Below are 21,340 nucleotides of genomic sequence, written 5' to 3' on the forward strand. Positions count from 1 at the left end.
TTTTTTTTTTCCCTGTTAGTTGAGAGGGAGTCGACAGGAACCAGTGAGCATTACAGAACAAAGCTCAGTGTAAGATAAATACATGAAAATAGATTTTAATTCATTGAATTATTAAATGTTTAATTTATTATGCAAGCAAGAGAAACTGTCCACAAATAGTAAGTTACTGTACGGCTGTAAGTACAATATTTTCAGAGCAGTTCTGACACTACCTATGCAGTATTAAAAGGCTGCAATTTTTACTATGAAATCTCAGGTATTTCAAAATAGTCTACATGCACAATTTGTTCTTGTATTAAAAACCTTATATTTAACTGAAGATACTTAGTGCTTAAGAAAATGCACCTTTGACTAAGATCAGGAAATGAGAAGTTTCTTCTTCCTGCAGGACAAAAATATTATGGGCTGTTGACTTTTTCCTCTTACTCCAACTTTTTAGAATCTTGTAAACTAGATTTTTTTAAAAGCTCTCATTTGGCAAGTGTATTTCTTTTTTCTAAGAGTTCACATTTTGTAGAGCAACAGACCCATGATTTAACGGTATCAAGACCTTCTCCACATCAGTGTTACCCAAATTAAAAAAACCCGCACCAACAACAAAAACCCCCCACCAAAATCAACCAACCCACCCGCCCCCCAGTCCCCAGAAAAACCTGATGTTTACATTCCAATTCTGGTAGTAGGCAATCAAACCAAGAGTGCAAACGAACATGTGTCTGTCTGTCTCTACCACTGTGCTTTTCTTCCTATCCCCAATAGTTCTGTTTGGAGGTCACATTTTTCCCTGAAATACCCATGTTTGACAAGTGGACTGATGCCCCGTGGCTGTATATATACTGAAATACACACACACCCCACACAGAAGGTACATACACATGAATGTCCTCATACAGTCCCAGTAATAGTTTCTCTCCTCACAAATAGACAACTAACAGTGCTGCAGTGATTTAAAGACTGACCTAATGGAATACTCAGAAAATGAATTTACTCCCACAACATACACTCACTGTACTATTACAAGAGGATTACTAGCTTCAAACACTAGTTTGGTTCCTGTAGACACTGCTATACGTTGACATTCCTACGGAGATCTGAATTAGGCAGTTTATTGGCTTCTGCTGATCAGCCATTCTGTGAATGGAGGAATTCCTTTACTCCAGAAGTTAATGAATATGAAATCATGCATTTAAAAAACATACTGCATGCTTTACAATCAAACGGAGACCTTTATCTTCAGTAGAAGTACTGTGAAATTTATCAAGTAATGCAACACTTGAGTGGTCAAAAGTAAACCAGATTAAAAGAAACCTCTGGTATAAGCCACTGCCACACTTTGCTGTTAGCACAGTTTTCATCTACCATTTGAAACATTTTCTTGTTTCAGACAGCATATAGGTTCTGGAAGGTTAAAAATTCATCTTTTGAAACATAACAGTAAGATAAACCCAATTTTTTTTTTACTAGCTAGAAATAACCCAAAGCTCACCAACAAATTACTTCATTAATTCAATAAGGCAAGGTTATATTATTCAAAAAGACATCTGAAAAATCACTCCTTCCACCAAGATGCAACTGCAAGGCCTATCGGTTATAAACTATTGATTAGTGTTTCAGTAAGCATTATGTGAACTTCACAGGTAAAACAGATTAATAATTTCCAAGTATTGAAACAATCAGATGATCAAAATCTGAGATTACCTACTTATTCAAACTTACTACAAATGCAATCAGAAGAACTAAGTAACATTTCTACATCACACACGGACAGAATCCATCTTCATGGGCACCTGCTGGATGCACTACAAAAGCATCAGCGTTGTCACTGAACGCCACGCTGCACCCCGGCCACGTCCTGCCCACGGGCAGGGCCCCCACCGCTCTTGGCGCTGCGCGGGAGGTGTCTAGGGGTGGTGACAGGTGTCGCTTTGGAGTAATAGTTCTTTATACAGAAAAGCCTCCAATGTTTCAGCACAATACTCTTATAAAAAACAGTGTGTCATGAGGTAGAATTAAAAAAAGTAACACTCAGTGCATATTAACAGGCATAGAAAGAATTAAAAGTCACAAGCAATCTACCAGCTCAAGGAACTTCTAAGAGGAAAAACCAAAACCAGCCATGAAAACAAACAAGCAAACAGCTAAGAGCTGCTTTGATTTCATGGGTGCTTCTTCATCTCCAAAATGAACAGTTCGAGCCTGTGAGAACAGTAAGATTTCTTTCAAAATGTTACCTGTAGTCCCTTCAATGGCGTTTAGGAAAACACGACGTGAGGCAGCAGCAGCCTAGGAGTGGGGAGGGCGCATGCTCAGGCAAAAACCCATCGTGGTCCAGCATAGGGACAGGGGAAGAACCACCAAGCCACAAGTTTTCACGGAGGGGAGCACAGAGAAGGGCAAGTGTTCTGAGAGTCACACTGTGTTCTGTATCAAAATACTTCAGGAACAGGAAACTAAGCACTTCCACTGGATTAATGTCTGGAACACAGTACCCAAGTTCTGCCACATACTCCTACTGGTTTGGGTTCTTTTGTTTGTTTTGGGGTTACACACCCTACACACCCCCCTCCAGCTTGGCCAATTAACAACTCCCTGTACCTCAAGTTTTCTTCCGTTCCACTGCTCTAAGTCACACAAGAGGGAAGTCCCCCTGACCTGTTGCTAACAAACCAACAGATCCAGGCTGCCCCAGAAGCAGGTTCAGGCTCACAGGCTGCTACATGCAGGCAAAAGCAGCCGAGTGCCAATGGAGTGATGTACTTCAGCTGGTCTCAGATATATTTGCATATTTTGTTCATTCAGTCACTAACTAGAGCCCATTTTTCATGGTTTGGCCAATTAATATAAAGTGAAAAAATACCTTTTTATGAATTGCGTTCCTTGCACAGAGTTCCAAAAGCATTCAAAAAGTACAAGTGTTTGAACTTAAGAGACAGTGTTTGAGGAAACAGCATCCCTCTTCATTTATCATTTCATCAGTCTACTTTGAGATCAAGACAATAGTTTCACATAACAAAAGAAACTGCTCAGAAGATACTCTATGGAACATCTCAACCTCTGAGTTGCTATCTGAGGAGATTATGTGCATTTATATGGATTTAAAGTTTGTATTAAGAAATTATTATTCCTCCTCCAGCTAGGATGATATTCTACTGAGACACCATCACCAAATAATTGTTAAAACTCAGGAGAACATAAAGTTTAGGACTTTTACCAGACCGTAAGTCTGTCAGCTGTGCATACTTGACTACCTGAATGTAGTCCTTCAGCAGTCTGTTGCTAGAGATGATGAAAACCCAGTGCAGGAGTAATTCACTAGTCCTCAGATTACCAAATACCCAATATTGAAGGCTCTGTGATACTAAAGAAATTCTCCAAAAGAGAAAATGCAATTTTTTTTCTCATAATGCAGAGGAGTCTGAAGTTTCAATGACTTCTCCACCAATACCCAGAGTATGTTACCTACACAAATTCAAAACTACAAAAGGATCATCAGGCTTACATACTTCCAGCTCTCTTCACAGATGTCTTCTTTTTGGCCAAACACGTATCTTGCAAAAGGCTTTATAAGAATCAACTTTGAAAAAGCACACTCTGTCAAGCCAGAGATAGTGAATCTGGACACCAAAATATCACAGCCGCTTTCAAGTAGTTTCCTGCCGAGTTGGGTATGACTGGTCAGCAAAACCTTAGCAAAATACTAAAGAAAAGAGTGATCTTGAAACATGCAAATGATGAGAATATTATAAACTGATAGGGATGCATGAGACTGAGATCACTGCACGTTTACAAGGTCAGCTGTATTAACTTGAGCAGCAGAACTTGGCATTCATACTTTGTATGTGATTTAATGGTGAACATGAACGTTTTTCACATCTTACGATAAGCTCAGTCAAACCCAAGAAGATCTTACTGTAGACAGGCATGCTTTGAACCTGCTCCCAAACTGACAGCACCTGAGACAAAAGGCTTATCTGGTGATACTGCGGCACGCCCCAGACAAATTCCTCTCACAGCAACAGTGCAGGGAAGGTGTGGAAAGGAGTCAGGTGGGAAATAGCCTTAACACCCGCAGATGGTCTGCCCTGCTAAGTGTCAGTCGTGGGATGAAGGTTTGTGTTACTGATGCAGAAAGCTCCCTACAACAGAAACCTGGAGGCTGAGGAGTCAAAGCGCCTGAGAGAGGCCAACCAAGGAACCTCCCTTGTACAAAACACCCAGTTCATCTGCGGTGGTGACAGGGCAGGGTCTCCTCCCATTCAACTCCTGCTTTTTCCTTTTGAGGAAAAAACGCAGCTACATCTCCATCCAGTACCTTTTCCTTCTGGCAATAAACGTAATATATGCAGTCACAGAAAACCAGATGTTTTAACTGCAGCAAAACATTAAATTTACTCATTTTTCTAGCCAATCACAAACAACCAAATTAATACACAAATGAAAACAGAATTTTCTTTTCTTTTTTTGACAGTAACTAATTGTGTTCGTTATATAGAAGAGCGGCTCATTTTCTGCTCATCACCGTACAGCAGTTCCAGCAACACAAAGGCCACGGAAGCGCACAGGAGGAAGTCTAGCTCCTCTGGGACAAGGAGGTGTCATGCCTGGGGAGCCTGGGCAAGCTGTGGCTGAACTGCTACCCTCACCCCCTCCACAGCTGTTTCAAACTGCCCACTTCCAAGCTGCACTGAAGGAAACTATCAACACGCATGGTACAAACAAACTGGAACAATGACTCAATGGCACAGGATCAGCAGGAGCAGAGGTCTGCTGGGAGAGCTGCGGACGCCGCGTCTGCAGCGCAGCGGCAGATGCAGGATGGGGACATGGACAGCGCCGGGCTGGAAACCTTCCACTGCCATGTTTGGAGATCAGAATAACTATGACCTTATCTGCATCTAGAGATCTCAAAGAACACACTTCAACTAAACTGAAGTAAAACCCACAAACATCTGGAGGTCCTGCTGATGCAAGATGTGCCTAGAACTTTGGCTGATACAGAGAAACGCGTCCGCTAAGGCACCCCGAGGCAATCTGACAGTGTGTTGGAGAAAACTTGGTTGTCAGTACCACGTCATTGTGAGAGTAGAGGGAACGGATTTCTTTCAGGGGACTGGCTTCTTTGGGCAAACAGTCAACAAGTTCACTGCAGCGTGCATCGAACCCCAGCAAGCGGATCCCAAAGCCATGGGGGGACGAAATCATCCGACCATCAGGACTGAAACAAAGTTCTTTGATGTAACCCCGGCCCACGTTGGCTTCTTCAATGCAATGAGTCAATCGCAGGGAACAACGAGGAGAGACAGGGCGCAATGTGTGTCCTTCCTGGAATTCATAGACACAAGTCCACTAAAGGGAGAGACAGAGAAAGAAACACTGAAAGAAAAGCAAAACACTGCAAATACTCCTCCCCTCCCGCTGCATGTTAAGTGAGCAACACAGGAATGACCAATGCTACCACTCATCTGCCCCAAGATAAGCATCTGCTACTCAACACTGAGAACAGGCCAGTTCCTCGGCATCTCCTCCGCCTTCAACTGTCTGAGCAAGACAGCTGTCCAGCATGAAAGCTGCTTTTTTAATTAAATGGATGCTATATAATCTTTTCAATCTAGTTTTTATCTGGAAAGAGCAAAGCCTAATCCTTTGGTCAGACATCTGCTCTAATTTAGTAAACATTTAAATTAAAACTACAATAAAGTAGAACTCATCCTACTGTAATTTACAACTGACCATTGGGCTTTGTGCCCTTAACTTCAAAAGGAAAGAGATCATGAAACAGGAAAGAAATAGATTTTTGAAGGAATGTTACAAACAGCCAGCTTGTTATTTGAGAGACAGCCAGGGATTTTCATGTGTAATCTAATTATCTGATCTCAAACCAAACGCAAAACCAGCTCTATGACAAAGTTTCTATCGTGTTGAAAGATTTTAGACACAAGAGGAAACAAGCATTCTTAGTTCTGTTCTATGTATTCTACTGAAATAAACACAAAAGGAACAATACTAATGAATATTAATAGAACAGAGTAAGGCAAACACTAGGTATGCAAAGTGTAACTAGGTCAATCATCAGTATCAACTAACAATATAATGTTTGTATTTTCAAAACATTGTATCATACAGCAGCTTGATTATAAATTTACAAAACCAGCTTTAAAACTTATAACAAATCTGCTAAACTTCAATTCAGTCCTCTACACATCTGTAAGAGATTACCATTACAAAGGTGGCTTTCTTAAAAACAAACAAATAAATTAAAAAACAAAACACAAAACCCCAAACCAACCCCAATTTACATCAGCTGTCAAATTTATTATTAGTCAAGTATTCAAAGAATTCCTTGTGGGTTTGGAAAACAAATATAAAACCTGCATGCCTTGAAAACAGAGTGGTCTGCACAACTGTCACAGTACTAATTTTGAAATAACCCTAGAAAAAAAATACAGTGTTTGCAAGAGGACCATCTGGCATTTTGAAGGCTCTGGCTGGGCTTTACCTTGTAAGTGAACTTAGTTAACCTGGAAGTTACTCCTGGACACAACCTGCAGGCTCTTGCTTTTTGTATACAGTCCACGAAGAAGCGTTTTCATTATTCCTGAGCACACTACAGACACCTTGTTTGTCTTAAAACAGGGTCCCAGTGCCATATAGCAACTTTTGTGTGTGCGCACTGGTTTAAGCCCTGCCGGGACCAGAGAGCATGTTGCCGTTGCCCCTCCCCCACCCTCAGCCGGTCGAGCTGGAAGTTAAACACAGACCCCGGCTAAAATAAGAAGAAATTTAATACAACAGTGTGATAAAACAATCTGAATAGCAGCAGTGGCAATGATAACAACAATAAACAGCAATAACAGTGAACAAGACAAACGATATACCGCAACCTGAACAAGACAAAAGAAATACCGCAAAATGGTCAGGGAACAAGCCCGCCGCGTGTGTGTGCCGCAACCCCAAAACCAAAAGCAAAAGTAAAAAGGCTCCGCCCCTGGACCTGACGTCAGCATGGTATGACTAACCCGCCTGGAGATCCCTTCCCCCTCTCTCTCTGCTGGGGAAACTTGACCCTATCCTAGTTGAACCAGGACAGTGTGACACTTCACCAACAAAATCTGGGGAAACACTCCAGCACTGGCCTTAGAGTCTGCCTTTACTTCTTTAAAGCAGTATTTAAGGGAGTGAAATCTGCGAGTTGCAGATGAGCTGTAGCTGGTCTTACAACTTCGTATTTCAAGTAAAGGCTTGAAATGGATTTGCTAGGAAGATCTGACACCCGCTTTGTATTTCAGTCATACTGTTTCAGGATGAGAGCTGATGCCAAGGCACCTGACATTACACAAACATCCCTGGAGTCCATCGCGCTCAGACCTGTGGTCTGGTCGTTTTAAGCAGATGCAGAAACATGCCACAAGGGTTTTTTACCCTGCAGTGTAGGAGCAGCCTCTGGTAAGCATTGCTCACCAGCACAGCAGGAGCACCACTGGAGGTCAAAGCATCCCCAAGGCACTTGAGGAATTCAGAGGAGCTTCTCTGCTCAGCTTAAACCATGTTCACCACTACACAACTCTCTAACCCTCTGTCTTTTCCAAGTTCACGCCTCCTATATTTTGGCAGGTACATATTTTTAAGTCACGTATTTAGCAGCACAACTCCCGTTTCAAAAGTTTTAGTAGGGCTGTGAACTGTAAAATGTATTCTGTGAAAGAGATGGGCCACAGGAGTACTGAATGTGGGATACTAAGTTATATGAGGTCATTAAAAAAATAGTTTCATAATCTTAGTGCAAAATTAATGAATTTGTAAGCAGAAACTAATTTATTCAAATGCAAATTTACCCCTAACAAGGAAACTTCAGTATAGTTGCATGAGGGATACATCTTACTAAACATATTTTACAAAAGCCCGTGTTTGTTTTACCTCCTGGTCATCTGTGTTACTTGAGCACCGAAGAAGCGTAGCCCACCCTTTTGGATGTAGCTGTAGTGATGTAATGCAGTTGCCTCGATCTCTCTCTCCAGGAACCTCTGGTGTTAAGACCTCCAAACTATTCCTAGGTGATCCACCTAGAAGAGGAAGTCAGCTGTTAAAGTCTCCGTGAAGTCTATCTGTTTACTTTCACCTCTCTCATCAGTCTAATGCTGAAAACTAGGTCAAACATGACACTTGCATCTGACTGCTAGGACAGACTGCACCTTCACGGGAGATAAATCAAGAGAGAGGTTATATGGACAACAGACACAAATACCAGTGGGCTCAGTCCCAATTTCAAATAGCTTCTTTTTTGAAATTTGCTTTGCAAGACCTGCATTAAATCACCTCATATTGTGAACAAAGTCAGAGTTAACTTTCCACACATATGCTCTTCATTATCATTAAAGCAAAGTTTAGAATGGGCTGTTTTTCTTTGTAGGCACTGACAGTTCTCAAACTTGTATGATGTCCTTTCTAAATTCCTTCCAAACTCTGCTCAGCTTTATGCAGCTTGCCTCCCTTCTCCCCCTCAGCACTTGACAGCTTTCCACAGGTAAATCATGCCCTGGTATTCATATAAGCCTCCTCCTTTCCTAAGTATATCTGAAGATCTCACAACCATGAGCAGTTAAAATTTAACATTATATTTCTTTTATTTTGCACGTGATTCACAAAGTATCTACCAATCTGCCAAGTTGACACTGACTCTCTGGAAGAAGCCTGCTAACCACAGGATCATCAGTCTTCACAGCTCTGTATTTCGGTGGGACTCGGTTCGTAATCAGAACTTCACAAAACACTCTGCCCACATTTAAGACCTGTTTGCATATTCTCTTTCCATGCTACTGACTCCTCCTGGAGAAACTGCAGATACATATTCTCATCCTTACCAAAAACAAAAGGCAAAACATAACTATGTTCTGCTCTAGGGTTCTCTCTTTCTTCCCCCTGAAGGTCATTCACATAAACTTTGTTCGAAGAAAAAGCACAAGAAAAAGGGAGCACTTCTAACTAACAACACTAATGTACTAATATAAAGATGTTACTGCTCTTATCAGGCTTCTTGGGAAAAAAATTATTAGACCCCCGGACTTTGGTGTGCAATAGTGTTTTATTGCTTTAACAGAAGTCATGGCAACGCTATTCTTTCAAAGGTGAGAGACAAAACTGCAGGTTTTTGCTATTATACTGTGACCTCTTCTGGGTACAATGAGTCAAAGTCCATGATTTTTAAATTTTTTAACATTTTTTCCTACCTTCTCTCTGGGAGGAGCGTGACAGGTGTTTCTCAGACAGCAGCCCCGAATCATTCTGGTGACAGGGTGAACCAACAGCTCGAGGACCAGATGAACCTGACGAGGAACCTGACGACGTTATGTCTGCAAACAGCATCAGGCAGGTGAACACAACAGGGAAGCACAGAGCACTCCCTATGCACATCCCTCACTTAACCGTTCTTAGAAGTGTTAAGTGTGAGGGTAAGGGATCTTGTTAAGAAAACACTTCTCAAAGCTCAGTTTATAGTCCAAAAGTACCGTCCTGTTTGTGCCTCAAAATAAACTGGCCACACAACAAACTACTGGGAATTAGATGCAAGCTGCATCCCTTCCTTCTGATGCACTGTCACTGCTAAAGGCTGGGGTATGAATTTCCCCCCAGGCCACTCCCTTTCTATCCCAACACCCACATGGCAGTTTCTGCATTCACTCTGTTACTGCTGCCAAGCAGGAGGAAGCAAGCAGTGACATTTCAGAGCATGTGACTCCTCCAGGTCTGCTGTCAAGAGCAACCACAGCACTACACAACAGCCACTCATAGCTGCCGGAGCTCACACACAGGCAGCCCACTCAACACGGGTTGTTTCCTGCGTTACAAGGACAGGAGATAAACCTGGAGACTGTCAGCCCAAGGGGACAAAATTCCACAGGTGCTGAAGTCACCCTAGACACTTCACCCAAGTCAGAACGTACCACGCAGCAGTACAAACATGTGTGATCCCTGAAACATAGAGCAGCTGCCATGCCAAGCTCCTCAGCAGGATCCTTCCGTCTCCATCTCTGCCTGCCTCTGGTAGCTCACAGTATTCTATAAAACACTTCTAACACAGAAGCTGCCACAGACTTTCCACAAGCATTCACCTGAGCTTGATGTAGTCCTCCTAGCTCTTAAAATCGGGTAGCTGCCAACCTCTAAAGACTTGTTTAGGTCAAGGTCATGCAAAATGAGAAGGTATCCAGAGGAGGTTGAGATCAACATTTTGGAACAATCTGGTGTCAGCCTCATTCGCATAAGAAAACGGGTGTGAAAAAACTTCTTGTGGGGACATCCATCTTCTGTGCACCTGGACAGTGAAAAAAGCACAGGCAATGGCTGCAATGAGCTTTGACTCAAGTCCCTAATAACAGCCAAAAGAGTCCAAGATGCTAAGCATCCTTGTTTGTCTTATCCTACTTAAATCAGATTTTAATGAAATGGCAGAAGTCACATTTTCACACTACCACAACAAAGACAGAACTTTTTCAAAAAGAACTACATTTTGGCAGGTCTGCAAAAAAAAGCTCTCTTTTTAGTTACTGGACTATTACCATGTAAAGGTGATGCGAGTTCTTGATAAGGGCTGTTAAACTATCACAGTATTTAAGAATGCACTATAGCCCCATTAACAGCACGGACACAGCCACATACCTGTTCGTGTCCCAGATGATCACATTTCCATCAAAACCAGATGTTACTAACAATCTCGTATTGGTATCATACTCAATGTTCTTAACCCAGCTGGTGTGACCGTGCAAAGTGCACACTTTTGTGTTCAGCTTTCTCAAATCCCAAAGTGCTATTGTAGTGTCATCAGAACAAGTCGCAAACAGGCGATTATCTAGAAACCTGAAAATGGGAGAGAAATACTGTGGTTGCTTAGTGCCTTTTCTAATTTAAATATTCTTAAATGGAAATTTAAGCTAACACAGAAATAAAAAGAGTGGCCACACAAAAAAATTAACATGCAGCAGAGTATTTGCCAATAAAACAGTTCAATTGAAAAACATTACCGTTGGGATATGAACCAGCAGTACATCTGTAGCAGCAAACTAGTTATCCCACAGAAGCACAGCAAAATTTTTTTTCTTTTATGGGGGGCTTTTTTGTTTGTTTTAACAAATCATGTAAAGGTCACACAATCACCAAACCACCAGCTCACAGAACCCCTGTAGTAACTAAACCTGTTACCCATCCAGACAACACTCAGCTCTAAACTTACCAAGCCTTTGTAAGACAAACGATCTAGGACTGGTCAGCTTTTACACCACTGGCACGACATGCTCACCAAAGGGTTTGGCGGTCCCTGCAACACAAGTCTGCTAGCCTAGATTGTTTGTAATTTCTGCCTTTCATCTTCCCCATTTTTGCCATACCCTTTCGCTGCAGTGGACAGTCACCACCAGAAGGCACAGCAATTCTATCTTCATTTCAGACCACCCAAGGTTCTCCCAGCTTGTAATTAATTAAGCCCATGCTGCTCTTTACTCTCTTCATTTCTACTCACACATCCACCCTTGTTCTTCCTCTACTGCTCTGTAAATCTTCCCCACCGCAGACATATGCTTCCTGCACTCAAAGGAGGGTTCTAAAACAAAGACTGCTTTTTCTGTCCCTGCTGGAAGCCCCCTCCTGTCCCCTTGGGTGCACACCTCGCCAGCTGAGCCGACACATGCGGTATCCAGGCTCCTCTCACTCACAGCTGGGCCCCTCCGCAAGTCCCAGCCTGGCAAGGCCCAACCTGGCTCTGTACCACTTGTGGCCCTGACTGAGGGCTCCCATCAGTTCCTGACCCTGCTGTCAGAGGTTGAGCTCAGCACCTGCCTGCAGCAGCCCGTCGGCAGGGACCCGCTTCCCAAAGCACCCTGCCTGGGCAGCCCTGGCACTGGCAGCGCCGGGGTGACCGGGGTCTGCAAGATTCCCCCCTGCCTGGCTCTCCCCAGGAGGCTGCTAGATGCAAGGGATCTGCAGGGGCCCTTCCCAACCAGACTCCTGCCCTCCGCCAGGTGGCCGTGGCTCGGCACAGACACCTGGGCTCACCCCAGCACACTGAAAGCTGCCCCGTGGTTTTACAGGATGTACAACAGCACTTCTCTGACATGATTTAATCCAGTGGATTAACTGCACGGCTTGCTTTACTAACACACACTAGACACGGTATTGCCATCTTGGAAACACGTACTAGATTTAAATCTGAACACCGCCACTGTCCACACGTCTCCAGACCCTTAGTTTCATTTGCCCACCTGCGCTTTGGAGCCCATCCAGCTCCACAAAGCACCAGGGGCACTGCCCACTGCAGCCAGGGGGCCAGGAGAAGCCACACGGACCTCCAGCATCAGAGGGCTTTGGACCACCAGGACAGTGTCAGCAAGCTCCCTCGAAGAGCCACAGGCCTTCACTCCCACGGTCCTGCCTTTCTTTTCCCCACAGCACAGCTCGTGGGTTGAGGCAGGCACAGGAAGCTCGGCTTTTCCAACACATCAAAGTGCAAGTGCAGAGCACTGCTCAGGGTGGAATTTCAGATCATCTTTGGAAGTAGCAGCTGCACAAACGTATGGACTCCTTCAATACAGATGTGCATTTGGGACTGGAGTGGTTTGAGTCTGAATCACAGGACCATGTGAAATGGCACCACAGGCACAGTGCTCCACAGGCACAGCATGTGTTCTGCACTCAGCAGGTCTGGCCTTCCTGCCTCCTTTACAGATGACAGGCTCGTCAATAACATCATGCTGAGAGACAGTGAGAAAGTGGAAAAGATTATGGGTCATACGAGTTGGATTACAAACTGATCAGGCCAAGTAATTGGCCTGTTCCTGCAGCAATTTTTTATCATGATAATCTCTGGTCTTCAACCAAAATTCAACGTATGTATCGCTCTTGCCTAAAGTATAGTAAGAGGCAGCTTGACCACCCTCAAGTGACTACAGGAGAAAAGAACACCTGATGTAAAAACAGTCCACCAGACAAGGGGGCTGGAATTGGCACTAAACAGGCATAGCTAGGTAGTAAATTGAATAAACTGAGTCTAGAGGTTATTGAAGCAAATTAAAGACTTTTCAAAAACACCAAGTAAAGACAAGACTTTGAAAGCATATTAAGTCATTTGGTTCACTGAGAAAATCACTGGATAAAACTATTCAGTTTGCAATACACAGATCAAAGTTTATCATACTGCATTCCCAGTGCAATTTATGCATGCCCTTACATACATAAAGGCAAAGCATACTGTTTTATGTTTGGAATTCATGCCTGATGAAGGCATTTAGAACAAAAGCCCTACCTGACACAGAAGGGAAAATAAAACCTATTTGAAAAACACCGGAAGTAGCTGCACATGAATACTAAGGCAAGAACAATCTACACAGAGACATGTGGTAGGTTACCCCTAGAAACAGCATTTTATCTTTTAGCCTTAGAACCAGGCTACATCATGCAAAAATAGCCACAATTCCAATGAAGAATAACCAACTACAATGGGAAGAATCCAACATTTCAGATTTTCAGGGCAAAAGTAAAACAGAGTATACCACTTGCCTGTGTAAATCCATTATTTCCCTGTATCTTGGATGCTACACCCACCACAAACAGGTTTGAGGAGAAACAGAGAGAGATACAAATGGTATTGAATGGGTTTTATACAAGAAAAGGCCTAACAGACTAGGATCCACTTGAAAAACATCTAACTGAAGGTGCATATGACTCAGGCAAATAAAACCAACTGACACAGAGGAAGTAAACGGAGGTTAATTGTTCCTTGTGTTGCTGCTTAAGAAAACAAAAAAAAGCTAGAGAGCCTCAAACTAAGCCTGCAAGTTTTAAAACCACTATTAAATACTCCTTGAAACACATTTGTGCCATGGAACTCAGCCATGGGAGAGTTTTAAGTAAGCTCAAGATTCAGGTGGAAAAAAATTTCTGCTTCAAATGATTAGACACAAATCCCCAGCGACTAGGAGGTTACGGGGAGAGGACCTCTGCCTGCTTCTCTGTTCACACAGACCTCTGAGGCACCTGCTAGAGGGCACAGCAGTAATGCTATTTATTTTTGGTGCTTATTACAAGGAAATTCTGGTGCTATAGTTCCTGGAGTCCTAATCATTAAGCAGAAACAATACCCCAGGTAATGCTGTACTAACCATGTATTACAGAACACAGTTAAGTTCCTTGTAATGAAATTTGTAACAACAAAGGGGTATGGGCAGGAAAACAGAAAAAGATGCCAATATCCTACAAAGACAAAATAAAGCTTTAAGAAGCATTTTGACAAAAAGTAGAAAGTTTATTACATGTTGCTAGGAAGGACTTTAGAAGAACCTGTGCTTACAGTAGATCTGAGAGTCACCTGCTGAAGACAGTACTGGTATTTTTATGTAAATCAAATTACTCTGAGAAAAGATGTTTAAGGACCAAGAACACACACACAAAGCCTCAAACAGCCGAAGTGGAAAGAAAGAGGATCCTTTGAGTAAGAGAAGAGAGCGGCAGGAAGTTTCAATGCTGTTCTCTACCAAGGAATGAGATATATTTTCAAGACCAGAACAGCTGACTGCAACAGAGACAGCCACAGGCCAAGGAGCCTGCAACAGACCGCTCTTTGTAAAACATGGCCCAGAGTAACTCACTTGAAACCCCAGCACGAGTGGTCTGAATGTACGGATCAGATACTGTATTAGGCATCTGTAAAAATCTAAGTAAATCCAGTTTGTCTCTGCCTTCCAATACCTTGACAACATGGCTTTATTTCTCACCTAGCTTTACCTAAAAACTAAGCATGTTTAAGGGACAACCACTGGCATGCAAGACATGAAAAACTGTATTTTCTTACAGTAAAGTGTGTTCAACATCTCCTCTTCTATTTGCGTCAGCTAGCCCCAGCTTTTACTTTAGCTTTTCTGACAGACATCCAACTGATGTAAAACTTCGGTCTTTTCTAAACAGACAGGCAGCTTATGAAAAACATCAATCCACCTGAAGAACATGTGAAGACAGTGGCACCCCAAATTTGTTTATCTCTTTTGAAGGGAAACACTCAAGATTGCTTCTACAGTTATCCTGGAGTTTCTGTGGGATTTGAGTGTGGTGGGTTTTGGTAACGGGGGACAGGGCTACTCCTGAGAGAAGCTTCTGGAAGCTCCCCCGGCCCCAAGTCAGAGCCGCCTCTGGGCAAGGCCGAGCCGATGGGCGGCCGCGCCTCTGGAATAACGTATTTCAGACGGGGAACCTGGGAGGAGGAGCAGGAGCTGTGAGGGAGACGCCTCTGCAAACCCCGAGGGCAGTGGGAGAAGCAGGGGGAGCTGTGCCAGAGCAGAGCCCCCCCAGCCCGTGGGGCGAGAGCAGGCTGTCCCTGCGCCCATGGAGGGCACCGGGGGGGCAGATGCCCTCCTGCAGCCTGGGCAGGGCCCCGCACCGGAGCAGTTCGGGAGGAGCGGCAGCCCCTGGGAAGGACTCGTGTCAGAGGAGTCCATGAAGGGCTGTCTGCTGCGGGAGGGAGCCCACGCTGGAGCAGGGGAGAGCGTGAGGAGTCCTCCCCCGAGGAGGAAGGAGCAGTGGGACTGACCACAACCCCATCCCCTGCCCCCCTGCGGGGACGGAAGGAGAGAAATGGGGAGCAGAGCTGAGCCGGGGAAGAGGGTAGGGGTGGAAAGGTGTTTTCACGACCTGGTAACACTCTCCCTGTCCTGCTCTGTCTGTTAAGTGGTGGTGGTGTTTGAATCAATGTTCTTTTTCTTCCCCTAATGAGTCTGTCTTTTCTCCATGACCATAATGGGTGAGCCATCCCTCTCTGTCCTTATCTCAGCTTAAGAACCTTTTATTTCTTCCTTCCTATTCCTAAGCAGGAAGGAGGGAGCAAGCAGCTCCATGGTGCTCACTTGCCTTCTGGGCTCAAACGACGACAGGGCTTTTTGGTTTGGGTTTAGTTTTTTTTGGGTTTTTTTATTTGCTTTGAGAATCTGAGGGAACAGAGGCCATGATACTGTCCACAAGTTTAGAAAGTTCATATGTCAAAAGTCTATCCTCAGACCCAGAACAGCTAAAAATAATAGAATTTAAAAGGGAAAATGTTATATAACAAAAATACCGATGATTTAGGTTCCTGCACTTGCTGTTTCCCACTTCATCCCAAGAAACAGGCAATGGATTTAAACCATAAGAACTGAGTTTAAGTTGAATTGCAGAAGACATTTCACTTTTCCAGCTCTTCTGTATTACACCTGTATTTAAAGCAGTCAATCTTTGTTTGGAAGTTTCTATGCAACTATGGCAATTACTCTTACAATTCAAAATACAAGCCATACTCCTATAAATGCCTGATCTTGCTATTGTTTCAGATTTGCACTTCAAACATAAATCACACACTACTCATTATGCTCTGATTTACTGTGTTCATTCAGGACACTCCAAAGGCCAGTTAAAACAGGTTATAATACCTTAACACCCTTCCCCTCCCATAACCTGCAGCTCCTCCATCAACAAAGCCACCTGCTAGCATTATTTACGCCCCCACCACTTCCAGACTCCTCCTCTTCCCCTCTCCTGCCTTTCCCCAGCTCCCATGCCAAAGAGAAGGAAAATGGTACAAAGCAAACAGCAGTCTAATGTCTTCATAAAAACCACTCTCTCCAAGAAAGTGTGCTATACAGACTTGTAAGAAAAGCATCTATGGTAAGACAAAATATTCCTTCCGACCTACCTGATGTTATTCACACAGTCTTCATGAGCTTCAGAGAGGGTTTTGATGTGCTTTGAAGATATTGGGTCAAAAAGCAGTACTTCAGTCTGTTCACAAGCAACAGTCAACACTGATCTGCAGAGGGGCAGAGCAAAGCAGAAACATCCGTGCTCAGTAAAAGAAATGACACCTGAGCACACCCAGCTAACCCCTGTTCCCCAGACCAACAGAACAGCTTCACCATTACTTAGCCTGGCTTTCTCTTTACATCACACAGGATCTGCAGCAGTGCTATTTTTTTATTGCCTATGCTCAAGCACCTAGTACACAAAACACGTAGAAGAAAATAGCACGTTGTTTCACTCTGGAGAAGTTAAGTTCTCTAACTCCTTTCTGAGAGTCCATGACTCTTCTCCTGCCTGGCTGGTGGCACAACTAATGCACAGCTGGTTCACTCACTGGAAAGACCACACAATCTTTTAAGTCACTTGGGTTTTTTTAACATGGTTGCTTTATAGCAGCTACATCCTTCACAGATCCAGTGATGGCACTATTTAAATCAGATCCAGTGATGGCACTATTTAAATCAGATCCAGTGATGGCACTATTTAAATCAGATCCAGTGATGGCACTATTTAAATCAGATCCAGTGATGGCACTATTTAAATCAGATCCAGTGATGGCACTATTTAAATCAGATCCAGTGATGGCACTATTTAAATCACACAGTTAAGTGTATTTACATCAGTGATTTTTTCAGAAGTTACTTGAGAGTGATCTGTCCCATCACTGCAGTGTGGTGCATGAAAGTGGTTCCTACCCAGGAAAAAAGTAGAACCAGGCTCTGGCATGAAGCCCACTCCTTTGTTCATGTGAGGAAATTTGCTGAATGTTGCAGGAAAAAGGAAAAAAGACAACAGCACCCCAGAGTAAGTGGAAAGGCATCTACTCTGAAATTCTACCACAGATTTCCCATATGATTGTGCCCATGTCACGGCCTCCCTCTGTCCATTCACTGGCAACACTTTCTGGGGGGAGACGTTGTAGTTGCTTTCCAGGGTGTCAGACGACCAGCCGAGGAGCTCTGCAAAACACAAGGGCCTCACAGGGGCCACTCGGAGCAAGGAAGCGCCGCCTGCGCTGAGTGCTGCAGGCTGCTCATGTCTGGGCACCGCAGAGAGGCACCTCGGGACAGCTTACAGCCATTCTACCAACCCTCCTGCAGGAGGACGGCACACGGGGACAACCCTCCTCCCCTATCAAAGACGACAATATTCCCCAAGACCTTCACAGACGTACCCCAGCCTCACCCTCCTCTTCAGAGGCAGCAGGTGCCGAAGCGCAACCCCAGGCTGTTTCCTCACCTCCCCCCATGGCTATTTAGTTTGGCATCCAGCCCCACACGGCATAAAGATGACAGACTGTGTGGTCAGGAGCAGGGTTTTAAACCACACTCTAAAGGACAGCACCCTTCCCCAATAATCCGGCTACTCAAGTAGCTCTGCTGACTGCCTGAACTTTTCTGCATCAGAATAGCATGAAGACAGTAAATGCTAAGGCAGAAATAAGACTGATACAAAGATTTAAAATACCTTTCTGCAGCTAACTCATTTTTTCACTAAAACCTTATATTATAAAGTTTAAATTTAAAAGTTTTACTTTCTAAACCTGCAAGAAGTCACTAAATTGCTATCAGACATCACATGCTATTAACTACAAAGAAAAAGAGTTCTCTGACAAAAGGTTTCTGAGTACCAGTAATGTTGGTACAGAAGTGATGGTCCCAGGCAGCCACAGCAAAGCACTGGCACCAGCCTAAACCGGGCATTGGCAGAGACTTAGCCTGGGAACATGGCTGATCGTTATTCATAGTTTTTGAGATTAATTTCACAGCAGACTTGAAAAGAAGCTACTGCTACTACGCTGAGTCTGGGGCAAGATCTAGTATCTTGATCACTCAATTCACTTGTCAAAACCAGCACAAATGCCAAGAACTACCATTTTAAGTATGCTAACCCCTTTAAAAAAAGAACTTTTTCTTCCCTACATGAAGACCTCCCTGCACCCATTTACAGCTTTTCTTGGAGGGAAAAAAAATAAATAATTAAAGGCCTTGTCCAGGATACACATTATTTGTGAATGAGATCTCTGCAGAGTTCACAGGGGTCCCAGCAAGCACAGAAAAGCTCAGCTGTCCACAGCCGGGGCAGGCTGTCCAGCTCCGCACTGGCCCCTCCTGGGGTATTGTCATTCACCAGGTTTGTGTATGCTGAAAAGGTCCGACTGAGTACAATGATGCGACAGCGGAGTCTGGCCTGCTAGATTAGCAAAGCTGATCTGCAGGAAAGCTCAGAAGTTCCCCCAACGCTGCCAGAACTCTGACCAGTACAGGAGCACGATGGCAAGAGGGTGGCCTGTCCCAGTGCTCCCCACCCTGCTCAGGGAGCCCCGAAGGAGCAGCTCCCCACGGGTTGCCCCAACCTCACCCACCGCACACACAGCCCCGAGGCCGGGTCCCTGTTGGCGCCCCAGAACGGTGCTTTGAGGGGCCAGAAGCGGGCAGAAGGGTCGAAGAACAGGGATGCAGCATCACTAACTGTGGTCGGTTCCCTCAAAGAGAGGCTGCAGAGAGACCACAAGTCTCCACCGCACAGGATAGGTCTGGCCAGCATGGGTCAGGGCAGGTCTGTGACTGCTCTAAGCTGAGCCTAACCACCAGAAGTGAGCAAGATTTGGGCTGCCTCCTTTGCTAGTAAGGCAACCAAGGTTTAGTGCTGTGGTCCCAACCTACGCCCAACACCACCCGTGGTCCGCCGGGCCAAGCACTGTAGCCACACCAAACACCAGGCCCGTGGACACTCCATCCAGCATGAGAAACTCTCTGCTGGGCTCGTTTTCAGAGAGGGAAGGTCCCTGGTTTAGCAAACTGTGCAGCTTCAGAAGCACCAGCCTCAAGGGAGGCTGGAGGATTACAGAATTACACCTTTTGCCAGAAACTTGCACCAATAATCTTCAACTGCAGGCCAGTTGTACTGCTGTCACAGTGACATCTTCTACACCGGTACAGAACATCCACATGCGAGTATTTTTCCAGTTTAGACGCTGTGACTAAACCAGCAGAGCAATCCCACAGTGCCCCTTCACAGCACCACATACAGCAGAGAGGACCCTGTGCCCTGGGAACCTTAAGCACACTTGGCCAGGGACTACAGGAGAAATTACCAAAGAATGGTTTTCATGGCCTCTGGAGCTCAACTCTGTCCTCTTCAAAAAACAGAGGAACAAAGGAGGAGTTGAAACTTGGCTTTACAGCACAACCACAGCAAAATCGTCATGAGTTCAGGTGTTCACAAAACCAGAACTCTGTTCTGATGAAAGCTCACTGAAAACAGAAAAGCTGATTAGGCATCCAGGGCAACGAGATTTCCATCTTGACTATCCAAACTTGAGACCAACCTGGGATGCAGGGTCCGTCCACCAAGAAGGCTCCACCTACAAGCACAGCGTAATATGCAAATACACAGTTAACCCCGAATGGAATTCACTCAGGTTTAAGGTGGTGTCAGGACTTCTTTAATCCTGAGCGAGTCCAGCTGCCACTCACTTCTGTCCACACTATTACACAAGGGCACCGCCGCACACCTCTGAACTCACCTGGCCGTACAGGCCCACAAAATTCAGAGAACGACCCATGAATAAATAAGTAAGTATCGCGTTTCGAAGAGGAGCTCGGCTCTCGGAGGACACCTGACATCAACGCTTTCTGCCAGCCGAAGCAGCGACTCCCGCACCGCGTTCCCAGCCCTGTGCCCCAGCGCATCGCGCCCCCGCCGCCGCGGAAAGCGGGGAGGAAGCCCGCCCGGCCCGGGGGAGCCCGCTCCGCCGTTGCCCGGGAGCCGAACGGCCCCGAAGGGTTCACACGGCGGCGGGGCGGGACCCGCGGCCCCGTCTGACCCGCGTTCAGCCCCGGGCCCCCAGCGTCGCGCCCTTAAGAAAGCGGCCCCCGAGCAGCAGAGAGCGGCGGGGCGGGGGGGTCACCGGCCTCGCTGGGGTGAAGGCGGCCAGGCCCGGCTCCCGCTGACCGGGGCACCCCGCAGCCGGCGCGGCCCAGCCGGGAGCTCCGCGGCGGCGGTGGGGGGGGCGGGGGGGTGTGTGCCGGGAGCGGGAGTCGGCGCGCAGCCCCTACCCGTCCGGCGAGTACTCGAGGTTGAAGACGGCACCATGCGTTCGGGTGCTGAGGTACACCGAGTCGGCGGGCTGGATGGAGCCGTACAGCCCGGTCATGGCGCGGAACGTGTCCCGCGCCGGGTCCACGGCGGCGCTGCGGCCCAGGCAGCGCCCGCGCAGCCACCCGAAGAGGCCGCTCCCCGGCAGCGCCCGTGGGCAGCCGAGCGCCAGCTCCATGCCGCCGGCCAAGCTAAGCCCGGGCGCGGCGGGGCTGGTCGCAGCCCGAGGGGCCTTCGCGCTCATGGCGCGCCGGGCGCGGGCACCGCCGGGCCGCGCCTCCGCCCGCCGCCGCGCCCCGCGCGTGCGCGTCTCACGGCCCCGGCACCGCCCCCGCCACGTGACCGCCCCGCCACGTGACAGCCCCATACACCACCGTCCCGTCCCGTCCCGTCCCCCCGTTAACCCTTTCCCCCCCGCGCCCATGCACAGCGCAGC

At 45.9% G+C, this 21,340-nt stretch overlaps 1 protein-coding gene across 3 annotated transcripts; it reads right to left on the reverse strand.

Moving 5' to 3' along the window:
• Nucleotides 1-4,370: 4,370 nt before the first annotated feature.
• Nucleotides 4,371-21,182, reverse strand: DCAF10 (DDB1 and CUL4 associated factor 10). 3 transcript variants are annotated; one of them, XM_074933276.1, is made up of 8 exons: nucleotides 20,135-20,969; nucleotides 17,499-20,060; nucleotides 16,700-16,813; nucleotides 10,654-10,851; nucleotides 10,107-10,309; nucleotides 9,225-9,347; nucleotides 7,915-8,060; nucleotides 4,371-5,346 (listed from the first exon to the last, which is right to left on the reverse strand). In XM_074933276.1, exons 2-8 carry the CDS (start codon nucleotides 17,621-17,623, stop codon nucleotides 4,978-4,980), a joined length of 1,278 nt encoding a protein of 425 aa, XP_074789377.1. In that variant the 5' UTR covers nucleotides 17,624-20,060; nucleotides 20,135-20,969; the 3' UTR covers nucleotides 4,371-4,977. The 3 variants fall into 3 exon arrangements, with proteins under 3 accessions (XP_074789377.1, XP_074789376.1, XP_074789379.1); XM_074933275.1 differs by lacking the exon at nucleotides 17,499-20,060 and having other exon boundaries at nucleotides 20,865-21,182; XM_074933278.1 differs by lacking the exon at nucleotides 20,135-20,969 and having other exon boundaries at nucleotides 17,499-20,120.
• Nucleotides 21,183-21,340: the final 158 nt, after the last annotated feature.

This window comes from Athene noctua, chromosome Z (genome assembly GCF_965140245.1).
Source record: "Athene noctua chromosome Z, bAthNoc1.hap1.1, whole genome shotgun sequence".
NCBI lineage: Eukaryota > Metazoa > Chordata > Aves > Strigiformes > Strigidae > Athene > Athene noctua.